Consider the following 14177-nt stretch of genomic DNA (forward strand, 5'->3'; position numbering starts at 1 on the left):
TCTTCTGCAAGAGGCACACACAAACACACACATACCCACACACATCCCACAGTTGGGAATCTTCTGCAAGAGGCACACACACACACACACACACACACACACACACACACACACACACACACAGAGTCTTCTGCAAGAGACACGCACACAGACACACACACAAATACAAACACCCAGCTCTGGAGCAGGCGGTGCCCGCGGTTGGCTGGAGGCAGCGCGGAGCGTGGCACCGCACGGCGCGGCCCGGCCGACCAATCGGGAACAAGTTTGGCCCTCCGCAGTTTCCGTCGGCTCGCTAGTGGGCGCTGTGGCGCGGCGGCGGCGGCGGCGGCCGCGGCTCCCGGGGCTGGCAGTCCGTCTGTCCGTCGCAGGGCGTGCGGGAGGCTGCGGCTCGCGGCCATGGAGCGGGCGGCGGAGTCGGCGCCCGTGCGGAGACACCGCGTCGGAGGGGAGCGCCGGGACGGGGCCGCGAGCCCGCGGCCGCCGCCGGAGCACGCGCCCGCGGAGAGCGCGGTGGGGCGCAACGGCCGCGAGCGGACGCGGACGCGGACGCGGAAGCGGAGCGCGGGGGGCGGCGGCGTTGGCGGCGGGCTGTCGGAGGCGCGCGCGGCGCTGGTGCTGGCGCTCTACCTGCTGGCGCTGCGGGCGGTCGTGCAGCTCTCGTTGCGGCAGCTCGTGCTGCGCGGCGCCGCCCGCGGCCCCGGGGAGTTCGACGCGCGCCGAGCCAGGTACTCGCGCCTCGCGCCGCCCTCGCCCGGGCCCCGCGCCGCCCTGCGCCGCACCCGGTGTTCGGCCCGCCCCGCCCCGCGCCGCGGCCGCTGGCCCTGCCGGGTTGGGGCCGTGCGGGGCCGGGTGCGGGGCCCCGGGCTGACTCGGACTCAGACTTTGGCTCGCCTCTTTTCGTCGCCCCGGGCGGACCTGCCCTCGGCCTCGGGAGCTGTTCGTTCCCGCTCTGGTCGTCTGCAGCTCCGCCGCTGCACCCCTGGAGCCATGCGCGCTTTCCTCTGCTGCTGGCTTGCTTGCTTGCACAGGAGATGTGGAGATAGGAAGATGGATACTTGGACCGTTATTTCTTTTGCTTTTCCCCTCAATTCAGTGTGTGTGTGTGTGTGTGTGTGTGTGTGTGAGGGAAGCTTGACTTGAACTTGCAGAGGATCACTGGGTCCTCGAGCTTGACTTAAACTTTGTGTGTGTATGTGTCAGGGAAGCTTGAACTTGCAGAGGATCACAGGGTCCTCAAGCTTGACTTGAACGTGTGTTTGTGTGTGTGTGTGTGTTTGTGAGGGAAGCTTGACTTGAACTTGCAGAGGATCACTGGGTCCTCGAGCTTGACTTAAACTTTGTGTGTGTATGAGTCAAGGAAGCTTGACTTGAACTTGCAGAGGATCACAGGGTCCTCAAGCTTGACTTGAACGTTTGTGTGTGTGTGTGTGTGTGTGTCTGTCAGGGAAGCTTGACTTGAACTTGCAGAGGATCACAGGGTTCTGAAGCTTGACTTGAATGTGTGTGTGTGTGTGTGTGTGTGTGTGTGTGTCAGGGAAGCTTGAACTTGTGGAGGATCACAGGGTTCTGAAGCTTGACTTGAATGTGTGTGTTTATGTGTGTGTGTGTGTGTGTGTGTGTGTGTGTGTGTGTGTGTGACGGAAGCTTGACTTGAACTTGCAGAGGATCACTGGGTCCTCGAGCTTGACTTAAACTTTGTGTGTGTATGAGTCAGGGAAGCTTGACTTGAACTTGCAGAGGATCACAGGGTCCTCAAGCTTGACTTGAACGTGTGTTTGTGTGTGTGTGTGTGTGTGTGTGTGTCAGGGAAGTTTGACTTGAACTTGCAGAGGATCACAGGGTTCTCAAGCTTGACTTGAATGTGTGTGTGTGTGTGTGTGTATGTGTGTGTGTGTGTCAGGGAAGCTTGACTTGAACTTGCAGAGGATCACAGGGTTCTGAAGCTTGACTTGAATGTGTGTGTATGTGTGTGTGTGTATGTGTATATGTGTGTGTGTGTGTCAGGGAAGCTTGACTTGAACTTGCAGAGGATCACAGGGTCCTCAGACCGGAAAGCTCTGTCCGAACTGTCCCTGCTAGATCACAGACATTTCAGAATGTCAGAAGTTCTCAGATTCCTGGAGTTTGTCCTTGGGCTTTTTTTTTTTGCAGGAAGCCTTGATCATCTCCTTATTCTTATTTTACATTTAAAAAGGGAGAAAAATAAATCCCACACAAAACAACCTCTTCTAAGAATGCTAGTCTAGATCATCAAGGTAAAGATATTGTAACCTAAGTGTGTCAAAGCCCCTGAACTGTGATTTGGTCTTCTAAGAATGCTAGTCTAGGAGATCAAGGTAAAGATATTGTAACCTAAGTGTGTCAAAGCCCCTGAACTGTGATTTGACAGAAGCTGTTGTCAACAGCTGTTGTGTTAAAAAAAAAAAAAAACAAACACCTTATATTTTGAATACAAAGTACGGGGAGGTTATTTTCTTAATTCACTGGAACACATAATTCCTCCTCGCCCCCCACCCCCCAATTTGGAATGCAGTGAAAGGAAAGACCAAAAATTATTATTATTATTTGGTTTTAGGGGTAGAGTTGATTGATTTTGGCCTGAGTTGAAGTTAGTAGGTCTTGTGTGCCCTCTAGGAGGACTAAGTCCATTTTATGTAATCAAAAATTCTTTCTTTGGATTTTTTTTTTTTTGAGGTATGGTGGATCACATCCAGCTATGCTCAGAGAATACTCCTTAGCTGTTCTTGGGGGCTCACTTCTGTTGGTGGATGAGGGACCATGTAATGGAAACCAGGTCTCCTGCATGCCTGTCAGCCCTTTTGTAATACCTCCCTGGCTAATCTCTTTTTTCCAATCTTTGATTTCAGCTCCCTAGAATCAATAACCGTCAGGAGTGTGGCATCCTGAAATTAGTTTAGTTGCATTGTCTTTTTTAGCCATTAGCAGTTAGAATTTTGAATGGGAATCTCTAGTCTTTGGATTGGTTTGATACTGGGGTTTGAGAGAAATTGGGTGTGGAGTAGACAGAGGAATGAATTCATGGGAGAGCAATAAAATGATAGGACTTTACAAATAATTTTCATAGTGTTCTAGAAATAATAACAGGTAGCCTTTTTAATTGAGAAACAAAGTGATGTGGTTTAGAATGGGAGAAGAGTGGAGAAGCAAGACGGCTTTATGCTAAGCGTTCATTTTAAAGTTGACAAAATTTGTCATTGTCATTTGTTTCCTTCCAGAGATTATCTTGAACATATAACATCGTTTGGTCCCAGGACAACAGGAAGTTTAGAAAATGAAGTTTTGACAGTCCATTACCTTTTGGAACAGATAAAACTGATTGAAGTTCAAAGCAGCAATCTGCACAAGATTTCAGTTGATGTACAGCGACCCACAGGCTCTTTCAGCATTGACTTCTTGGGAGGTTTTACAAGCTACTATGACAACATCACCAATATTGCGGTAAAGCTGGAGCCCAGAGCTGGAGCTGAGCATGCCATTCTGGCCAACTGTCATTTTGATTCAGTGCCAAACTCACCAGGTATATAGCCCCCTATTTAATTTAATTTTTTGAGGGCACCCAAATGGATCACAACCAACGATGCCCCAAAGGGCTGCTAGTCCTGACATGGTGCTTTGGGGAACCAATCTGTGAAGAGATCAAATTTAGTGTTCTACATGCAAAGCATAAATTCAACCCTTAAAGCCATTTCTCAACCCCTTTGTAGTTATTTTGAGGCCCTTCTAATCCAGAAAGTTTATTTATTTTTTTAATAAATTTTTATTTAAGTAACATGATCATAACTGGTTTATAGTCACAAACAGAAGACCCCTCTTCACCAGTGTAACATTTCCCCTTCCCTCTGTATTCCCATCCCCTGCCTGTATTTGAGACAGGCATTCTACTAGTTATTTGTTTTTTTTGGTTTTTGGGTCACACCTGGTTGCACTCAGGAGTTACTCCTGGATCAGGGGTCTTCAAACTACGGTCCACGGGCCACATATTGCATTTATTCCCATTTTGTTTCTTCATTTCTAAATAAGATATATGTAGTGTGCATAGAAATTTGTTCATAATTTTTGTTTTTACTATAATCTGGCCCTCCAATAGTCTGAAGGACAGTGAACTGGCCCCCTGTTTAAAAAGTTTGAGGATCCCTGTCCTGGATCTACGCTCAGAAATCGCTCCTGGCAGGTGTAGGGGACCATATGGGACGCCGGGATTCGAACCACCGGCCTTCTGCATGCAAGGCAAATGCCTTACCTCCATGCTATCTCTCCAGCCCCCAGTTATTTGTTTTTAAGTTTAGTAAATTATTTTTTTTTCCTTAAAGGATAAGAGTAAAAAAAATATAGTAAAGGCGTGATAGTGGCAATCGCCGTTGTTTGCATAGGCCCAGAAAAATATGGGGAAAACGGAAAAAGATCTTTGGCTTGATTACAAGAAGGCCTCATCGCAGAAGTTTATTGACATAAGACTGACTCTCGGTTCCAGGCATGCCAGTCTTCCAGAAAGTTTATTAATTTTGCCTAGGTCAAGCTGCTTGGGCATTTGCCGGGCAATATTTTTTTTCCCATTGTGATGACTGGCAGGCTAATTAGTGTCACTTCGTTTAAGACCTACTTTTCAGCAGAGGTGGGGCTGGATGGGGCTGGAAGGAGACCCACATTCTATCCCTGGTTTGCACTCTGCCCCTGAGTACTAGAGGGTGTATCCAAAAACAAAAACAAAACAAAACAAAAAATTCCTGAATCTACATTTGTTTATTCAAGTACCTTGCTTTTTCTTTTTTCTTTTTTTGTCCAGTAGTGCCAGCAGCCCAGTCAGTGACAGACATGGAATGTTATCACTTGGACAGAGCAGCTTTATCTTTACCAGTGTGTATCCCCAAGGCCTGACTTAGTTTAAGCCCTTGATATACTTACTCAGGTGGCTCTGGTATTAGATATTGGGATTCGTGTCTTTAAATAATAGGAGATCTCTGTTTCTGTAACCTGTAAAGTAAGGTCTATAGTGATTAATTTCTTAATCTATAATTCTTCCTCTGGAAATTTGTTGGCAAAATAGAGAAGTTAGTGTTTTGGTTAGGCAGGTTTTTTGACAATGTAAAATATGAACATAATAAGAATTTGTAGCATGGGGCTGGAGAGGTAGCACAGTGGTAGGGCACTTGCCTCGCATGCAGCAGACATAGGACGGACGGTGGTTTGAATTCTGGCATCCCATATGGTCCCCTGAACCTGCCAGGAGCAGTTTCTGAGTGCAGAGTCTGAAGTAAGTTGAGTGCCACTGTGTATGACCCAAAACCAAAACCAAACCAAACCAAACCAAAAAAGAATTTGTAGCATGAATGAGTATCCCCTATGTTGAACTTCCATTGATTAAAATAAGATTTCTCAGAAAATGTTTTGAGTCTTCATAGGCAGTGATAGAAAAATTTGTTGAATTAGTATTTTAGGGGATGGAATATGAGGAGGCATTTAGTCATTACATTTAGGCATTTACTCCTTTTTTTGTTTGTTTTTTGGTCCATACTGGATGACGCTCAGGGGTCACTACTGGCTATGTACTCAGAAATCACTCCTGGCTTGGGGGACCATATGGGATGCCAGGGATCGAACCCAGGTCCGCCCTGTCTCAGCCGCGTGCAAGGCAAACACTATTACTGTGCTATCACTCTGGCCTCCAGACTCCTTTTTTGATACAGTAATACATATCATTAATCAGAGGTACGACTGGCATCAACTTCTGTGATTCCTGGCCAGTCAGTAAGTGGGAGAGTAGTGGGTATCAGTAATTGGAAAATTACTTCTTTTCCTTTTTCTGATCTGCAAAATGGATATTCTAACTACTTTCATAATGGCGTTTTCTGGAGGATTAAATACAAGTATATGTGTAGACTTGGGATAGTATAACTGGTAGGACTCTTGTCTTGCACTTGGTCTACCTGAGTTTGATCCTTAGCACCACTTATGATCTGAATCTTGCCAAGAATTATCCCTGAGCACAGACATAGAAGTAAGTTATTAGCACTGTGCCCCTGCCCCCAAAAATAAAGTATACATGGACTAGACTTGTACCTACCACCAAAAATTCCTTTTATTTTTACTTTATTTTTTTTTAGCTTTGGGGCCACACCTGGTGATGCTCAGGGATTACCCCTGGCTATGTGCTCAGAAATCTCTCCTGGCTTGGGGGACCATGTGGGACACCAGGGATCGAACCAAGATTTATCCTGGATCAGACGTGTGCAAGGCAAAGCTTTACCACTACACTATTGCTCCAGCCCCATATTTTTATTTTAATTTTTATTCAGTTCTTCCATATTGCTTCTTTTTATAATAGGTCACTATGAATATCTTAGTTTACACAAAATACAAAATAAAATGTATTTTCTTAATTCATAGTAGAATATCTTAAATTAGAAACCTTGCCAATTCTGTTTAGTATATCACATACTCTGCTGCCCAAATAATTGTAAGTATCTTTATTTCTATACCTATTAATTTTGGGGTGCCATACCTAATAGTTCTTGAAACTATTCTAACTCTATGCTTGTGGGGTCACTTCTAGCAGTGTTGGGGATCAAATATGGGCATCCCATATACAAAGCATATGCATAAACCTTTGAGCTAGCTTTCTGACTCATATAATAGGGGAACATATGGGATGCTGGGGATTGAACCCAGGTTGGCTGAATGCAAGGCAAGTGCTCTACCTGCTGTATTATAGCTCTGATCCCAATTTGCATCTTTTTTTTTTTTAATATTAAAAACTGTTTAGGAGACCATTGGCCTTTTATATTTGTTTCAAAGCAGTAACTACTAAAATAAGCATCATCCAATGTTCATTAGAGGGTGAGACTAACTAAAACCATGCTTCAGAGGTTTATGTAAGATAAGTATTAGAAGTGAACTTGGTGCCAAATGCTCAAATAATACATATGAAAGATGGCACATTTGTGGTCACTGGAACATGCTTTGAACTAAAATCTTTTTTTTTGTTTGTTTTTGTTTTTGGGCCACACCCTTTCACGCTCAAGGGTTACTCCTGGCTCTGCACTCAGAAGTCGCTTCTGGCTTGGGGGGAACCATATAGGACACTGGGGTATTGAACCGTGGTCTGTCCTAGGCTAGCGCTTGAAGGCAGATGCCTTACCTCTAGTGCCACCGCTCCGGCTCCTGAACTAAAATCTTGAAAGAATTTTATACTAGCAATCTCAAGGAAATTTCAGTCAGCATAAGTTAGTAGCATAGTTTTTAAAAATAATTTAAAAAACCCACATAAATAACATAAATAAACTATCACTAAACTATCACCCTTTTTTTCTTTAAAGTTCTGAATAGTGTGTAAGAAACTGAGAAACTGATACCAATTAGAAGTGATGATGCTAAATAAAAAAAAAGAAAAAGAAAGAAAAAAGAAGTGATGATGCTCACCAGAAAGCCTGAGATCTCTTCTTGGGTTTTCTTGTGTGTGTCTGAGTTGTTGGTTAGAAAAGCTATTGAGTTCATTGAGGGTGGTTTTGATTTCAGGGTTAATTCTAAGTGGAAAGGAATGTTATTTAACCACCAAGTCTTGCTTATCTTTTAGCTTTCTGAGGATATTTGACCCTCCTGTAGGTCTGTTCTTAGTCACCAGAAACTTTAACATAAGGCGAGATGAATGGACAGTTTAACTTTTCAATTAATTCTCTAGGAATATATTTCTTTCAATTTTTCTTCCTCTTTGAATAAAGAACACAACCAGTGGTGCTCAGGGGTTATACTGCTTATGCACTCAGAAATTACTCCTGATAGTCTTGAGGGACCATATAGGATGCCAGGAATTGAATCCGTATTTGCTGCATGCAGGGCAAATGCCCTATTTGCTGTCCTATTACTCTTGCTCCCTATTATTTTTTTTATATTAATCAGCTTAGTCTTTTTGTTATTGCTTAATTTTGATTCTTCTTTTTTTCTTTTTTTAAATCCAGGGAGCTACTTCCCCTTACCAAAGTAATTTAATTCATGAAGTCAAAAACCATTTCTTTCATTTTGTTTCTAGAAAGTGGCGCTTTATGCGACAGCTGTATATCATTTCTGGTTGATAGTAATGAGCTGATGGTTTTTTTTTTTTTTTTTAGTTTTTGGGCCACACCCAGCTGTGCTCAGGGGTTACTCCTGGCTCTGTGCTCAGAAATTGTTCCTAGCAGGCTCCGGGAGATGAGATGGGATTCCTAGGATCGAACCCGGGTCTGTCCTGGCTCAGCAGCCTGCAAGGCAAATGACCTACTGCTGTGCTATCACACCGGTCCATGAGCTGATTTCTAAGCAGTTTCAGTCTTATATGTAAGGCATCAATTACTTCCAAGACAGGTATAATTACTAAGTAGTTACCTTTTTTTTTTTGGTTTTTGGTTTTTGGGTCACACCTGGCTTTGCTCAGGGGTTACTCCTGGCTCTATGCCCAGAAATTACTCCTGGTAGGCTCGGGGGACCATATAGGATGCTGGATTTGAACCACTGACCTGCGTGCAAGGCAAACGCCTTACTTCTATTTTATCTCTCTGGCCCCAAGTAGTTACTTCTTGAGCAATTACTTTCTGAGTTCTGGAAATGAATAGTATCTAAATCAGCATTTTATCTGACTGTCAATTTTGGCAGGATCCTTCTTGATTTTTTATTGTTATTTTGGGGCCATACCCAGTGGTGCTCAGGAACTTCCCCTGGCTTTAGTGCTCAGAGATTGCTCTTCACCGTGATGGAGGAACTCATGGTACTGGGTCTTGAACATGAGCCTCCTGCAGGGGAAACATGCATGAAACATGCACCGGAAAGCCTTTAAGTTGCCAAGAGAAGTAAAGACGATCATTGAGTAACTGCATATTGGGAACTAAGCATTATCTTTTAATCCTTACAACACACCTATGAGGCAGGTATTAACCTGCTCTGTGGACAGGAGAATAGTAGGGCACCCTGGCTTTTCTTGTGTCAACCTAGAAGTACTTTCTGTTTTGCAGCTACATCTGGCAGTGCTCAGGGCTTATTTCTTGCTCTGCACTCAGGCATCATCTTGGTAGGGTTTGAGGGACCAACAGGTGCCAGGGAATGAGCCTGGGAGCTTCCAGGCTGTGTATGAGCAGGTCTTTTCCCTCTACACTATCTCTCTGAAACTAGACATAACTTTTGTCTGGGATATTATTGTGACTTTTCTCTTTAATATCCCTTTAAACTTTTTATAATGGAAAATTTCAAATATATACAAAAACACAGACTGTTTCATGAAGCCAGGTATACTCACCACCCAGCTTCAACAGTTTAATTTTGGGGATTGAAACCAGGACTTCACACAGGTAGGTCTGATGTTCTACCATAGAGCTTCATTCTCTAGCCCAGGACTTGCCTTTTTAATTTTTTTTTTTTATTTTATTTATTTATTGGGTCACACCCGGTGACGCTCTGGGGTTGCTTCCTGGCTATGTGCTCAGAAATCACTCCTGCTTGGGGGATCATATGGGACGCTGGGGGATCGAACCGTGGTCCGTCCTAGGTTATCGTGTTCAAGGCAAACACCCTACTGCTTGCACCACCACTCTGGCCCCTTATTTTATTTTTAGAATTTTGGGCCACACCTACTGGTGCTCAGAGTCCTCGTGACTCAGCACTCAGGAATTACTCCTTACAATGCTTACAGGACCATAACGGATACTGGACATAGAACCCAGGTCAGCAGTGTGCACGGCAAATGCCTTCCTGCTGTACTGTCTCTCTGATTCTCAGGACTTAACTTTTTAGTTGCTTATAATACCCTGAACTATATCACTTAAAATTAATAAAAATTGCTTGATATTAAGTATTCATCAGTTCCTTTATCTCTTACAGTGCTTCAAAAAGTAAAGCTAAGGGGCTAGAGCAATAGTACAGTAGATAGAGTATTTACCTTGCATGTGGCTATTGAGGTTCAATTTCTTGCACTACATGGTTCCTGAATTCTGTAGATTGTGGCCCCAGCACTGTCAGTTTGTCTCAAACAGAACCTATTCTTGGCCCCATTGCCTGAGAGATGAGGGAGATCCTTCAGTCCTTCTGAGCATTGCTTTGGAGACCTTCCGTTCTTTCCTCTCTTCCCCAAAAAGTCAAGACATTAATTGCCAGGGTCATAGCTCAAGAGAATGGAATACATCTCTAACATCTCTGAGGCCTGAAATTTATATAACACGATGACCTCCTTAGCACCACCAGCCTAGAAATTCAGGAGGGTGGGGTTCTACCCTTTTGGTATAAAGTAAGTACTTTAAAGTCATTTAAAAAAAAAGTCCTATCAATAGTCACCTTTAATTAGTTCAAAGATTCTTTACCAAGAAAGAGGCTAAGTGAGTTGATGTCCTGTGTTTATTAGTCCTGGGACCAGGTATAATGGCTGATTCTTCATACCTATATTTTACTAGATTAGCTGTATTCTTCATATTTTCTTATCACATAGTCCCCCCCTAGGCCTAGGGGAAACCTTGGGAAAGTGCTCCACTATCCTCTGTAAAAGCAGAACAATTTGCAGCTTTTATGATTCTGGCTGGCAAAGAGTAGGTGTCAGTGGAGATGGTGGGGTTGGGGGCTGCAAATAGCAGAAGTAAAAATACTACAAATACCACAAAAGACAGAAAAGAAGGATCAAGAAGGAAACAGTTTGTCTTGAGTTGATGAGAATGCTAAGTTCCAGCATTACTTTGGGCCCTGTCTGAGTGATTATTTAAAAACGTATTGAGTGCCATGGACAAGACATTGCAAGTAAGTGCAAGAGCCAACCTCAGAAAGATCCACATTCTTGTGGAACTGGGTGCTGCTGTCTAATCACTGAATGATGGCAGAACTGTGCTGCTTTTGAGGAAACATCCTCTTTGTGAAATGGTTCATTTGTGAATTTCTGATTTGAGAAGCACATCTGTTTTTCTGATTTAAGGTGCCAGTGATGATGCAGTCAGCTGTTCAGTGATGCTGGAAATTCTTCACGTCTTGTCGACATCTTCAGAACCCTTACAGCATGCTGTCATATTTCTCTTTAATGGTGCTGAGGAAAATATCTTGCAAGTGAGATTTGCCTATTTCAAGTACTTGAGGCATTTTGATTATTCATTTGAATGATACCGTAGTGACATGGAAAAGAAAGAGCATTTCTAGTAGTACCGTAACCAGGTCATAGCTGGGGAAGAAGATAGTTCAGAGATTATGGTCCCTTGCATGTGACTCATCTTGGCTTAATTCCTGGTTCTTCATATTGTCCCCAAGTACTGTCAGGAATGATTCTTGAGCACCTCTGGGTATGGCCTCAAGACAGAAAAGAAACAAAAACAAGGAAAGAATTAATTCACAGCTGGACCAGAGAATTCATTGACTGGAACACATGCTTTGCTAGCAGGAGACATAAGATTCAATCCCTGGCACCACATGGTCCACTGAGCAGTGCCAGGAGTAACACCCCCCCACCCCCAGTACAGAGATGGGAATAAACTGAGCACACTCTCTGTGGCCCACAAATCATTGACAGCCACTTCCATTTTCATCATCGGAATTCACTCTTCAGTTTAGAACAGGCCCTCTTATCAGTTAAATTCATAAAAGGGTTCACTTAACTTTTCATCTCTGTTTATCTTTGACCCAATAACTCAGATGTTTTGAGCCTGCACACACCCAATGATATGGGTCGACCCTTCTCTGCTTTTGTTTTGCCCTATATTTTGCACAGCTCCATATTTAGTAAGAATGTTATTTGTCACCACTCATGGAAATCAGGTTGTCTTCTATGATGGGTAATTTCTCACTGAGAAAACATCACAGCTATTGTGCATAGGGAAAGTGAGAAACACATAGATAATCTTAGATTGTGCCTTTGAGAAAGGTTATTTTGTTTATCTGTTCCCCTCAACAGTACAGACATCCTATGTTCAAAATAAAGCCTAATGATTTAAGATGGTTTAAGCTATATCTACTTTCTTTCCTTCTATTTTAGGCCAGTCATGGTTTCATTACTCAGCACCCCTGGGCCAGCTTGATTCGTGCATTTATTAACCTGGAGGCGGCAGGTGTAGGAGGAAAGGAACTTGTGTTTCAAACAGGTATGTGAAGCTGGGCGTTGTATAAAAGACTAAGCGATTCTTGTTTTTATAGTAGTGGAAAAATTTCAGGACTGGAGAGATAGCACAAGGCACAACCCACAAGGCAATGTGGGTTTGTTCCCTGGCACCCTGTGTCGTCCCCTGAACTCTGCCAGGAGTGAGCACAGAGCCAGGAGTAATCCCTTAGCCACCTGTGTGGCCCCAAAACAAAAAACTAGAACATTTTCAAAGTACATAATGATTCTAAAAAAAGTAGTTTTATCTTTTCCCAAATTTTAAGAAAATACTAATTTGAATCTCATAAAACTAGGATAATATGAATCAGAATTTGAGAACATATTTGTTTAGTCTGGGTATAGTAAAATAGGCGTGGCCCCAGTGATAGATAGCACAGAGGTAGGGTGTTTTCCTTGCATGTGGCCAACCTGAGATGGACTTGGGTTCAACCCCTGGCATCTCATATGCTCCTCCCCAGCCTTCTAGGAGTGATTGCTGAGTGCAGAGCCAGGAGGAGTAACCCCTGAGTGCTGCCAGGTGTAGCCCAAAAATTAACAAAGAAAGAAATTGGACTAAGGTATTTCATTCAATAATGTAGAATCTGCCGTGAGTTTTAATAATGAATGTGTTGGGGCATAAATGGATTAGGGGAGGCAAGTTAAAATAATAAGGCTGGGGCTGGAGATTTAGTACAGCAGGTAGGGCATTTGCCTTACATACCCCACTTGAGTAACTGCTGTGTGTGGCCCAATTAAAAATAAATAAGGTAGCTTTTTTTTTTTTTTTTTTTTTTTTGTGGTTTTCGGGTCACACCCAGCAGTGCTCAGGGGTTATTCCTGGCTCCAGGCTCAGAAATTGCTCCTGGCAGGCACGGGGGACCATATGGGACTCCGGGATTCGAACCGATGACCTGCATGACAGGCAAACGCCTTACCTCCATGCTATCTCTCCGGCCCCTAAAATGTTCTTTTTTTTTTTTTCTTTGCTTTTTGGGCCACACCCGGTGACGCTCAGGGGTTACTACTGGCTATGAGCTCAGAAGTCTCTCCTGGCTTGGGGGACCATATGGGACGCCAGGGGAATCGAACCGCGGTCTGTCCTAGGCTAGTGCTCGCAAGGCAGACACCTTACCTCTAGTGCCACCATGCCGGCCAAGGTAGCTTGTTTTTAACACTCTTTGAAGACATAGTATTTTTAGATTATAAAGCTACTATAAATATTAAGTGTGTCTTCATAGCCTATGCAGTACAGTGTTTTACAGTTTTCTTTTCAATGTATTTTAAACTTTTTTTATTTTTGTGTTTTAAACTTTAATTGTTCAAAATGAATGCTAGTTTTATCATGTAAGCAGTTGAGAGTGTCATGAAGTCAGGAGCAAAGTTCTACTTCTTTTTCAATTTTCAAACCTTTACTTCTTAGTCTTCATCTACTAATGAATAGAAGCTGGTTTCTAATATTGAAAGAAATGAGTAGATGTTGAACTGTTACCCACTGATCCCTAATTCTTGCAGGTCAGACAGGATAGGAGGAGCATTTATGTTAACCACCAGTCAGGAAAAGAAAGTTCTATATGGCAAGTGAATACTTGCTCTTTCTTTGGTGAAGTAGCAAGGCAGAGGGCAGACATTTTTCTTTTTTCTTTTCTTTTTAAATTTTATTCAGACCACTGTGAATGACAAGACTTTCACAGTTGTATTTCAGGTATATAGTGACAGTGAATTGGGGCCATTCCCACCACCAGTGTTGACCTCCCTCCACCATAGTTCCCAGTATACATCCCATACAAAGTTTTTCTTTTGTGGAAGTGGTCTCTATATTCATGCTGCATACATAGCCCTCCTTTACATTTATGATTTAGCACTTTGCACTCTCTTGATACGGAAGAGCCAGTCCTAACATTTAGACAATACCTCTGGAAGTTTTTCTGTGTATATATTTAGTCATTCATATACAACTTACATGTAATATTGTTTTAATGTATTACGTTAGTAAATATGTTAATACATGTATATTACCATAATGTTACTATATTTAGTTAAAGAGATTACAATGCAATTATTTAATGTTAATGAGGTCACGGCTCAAGTC

At 43.1% G+C, this 14177-nt stretch overlaps 1 protein-coding gene across 1 annotated transcript in view; it reads left to right on the forward strand.

Moving 5' to 3' along the window:
* Positions 1-399: 399 nt before the first annotated feature.
* Positions 400-14177, forward strand: part of ERMP1 (endoplasmic reticulum metallopeptidase 1) — a 49831-nt gene continuing 36053 nt past the window's right edge. The window contains 4 exon segments of the mRNA XM_049773161.1: positions 400-728; positions 3240-3541; positions 10940-11067; positions 11987-12092. Coding sequence (XP_049629118.1) covers positions 400-728; positions 3240-3541; positions 10940-11067; positions 11987-12092 — 865 coding nt within the window.

This window comes from Suncus etruscus, chromosome 1, assembly GCF_024139225.1.
Source record: "Suncus etruscus isolate mSunEtr1 chromosome 1, mSunEtr1.pri.cur, whole genome shotgun sequence".
Taxonomy (NCBI): domain Eukaryota; kingdom Metazoa; phylum Chordata; class Mammalia; order Eulipotyphla; family Soricidae; genus Suncus; species Suncus etruscus.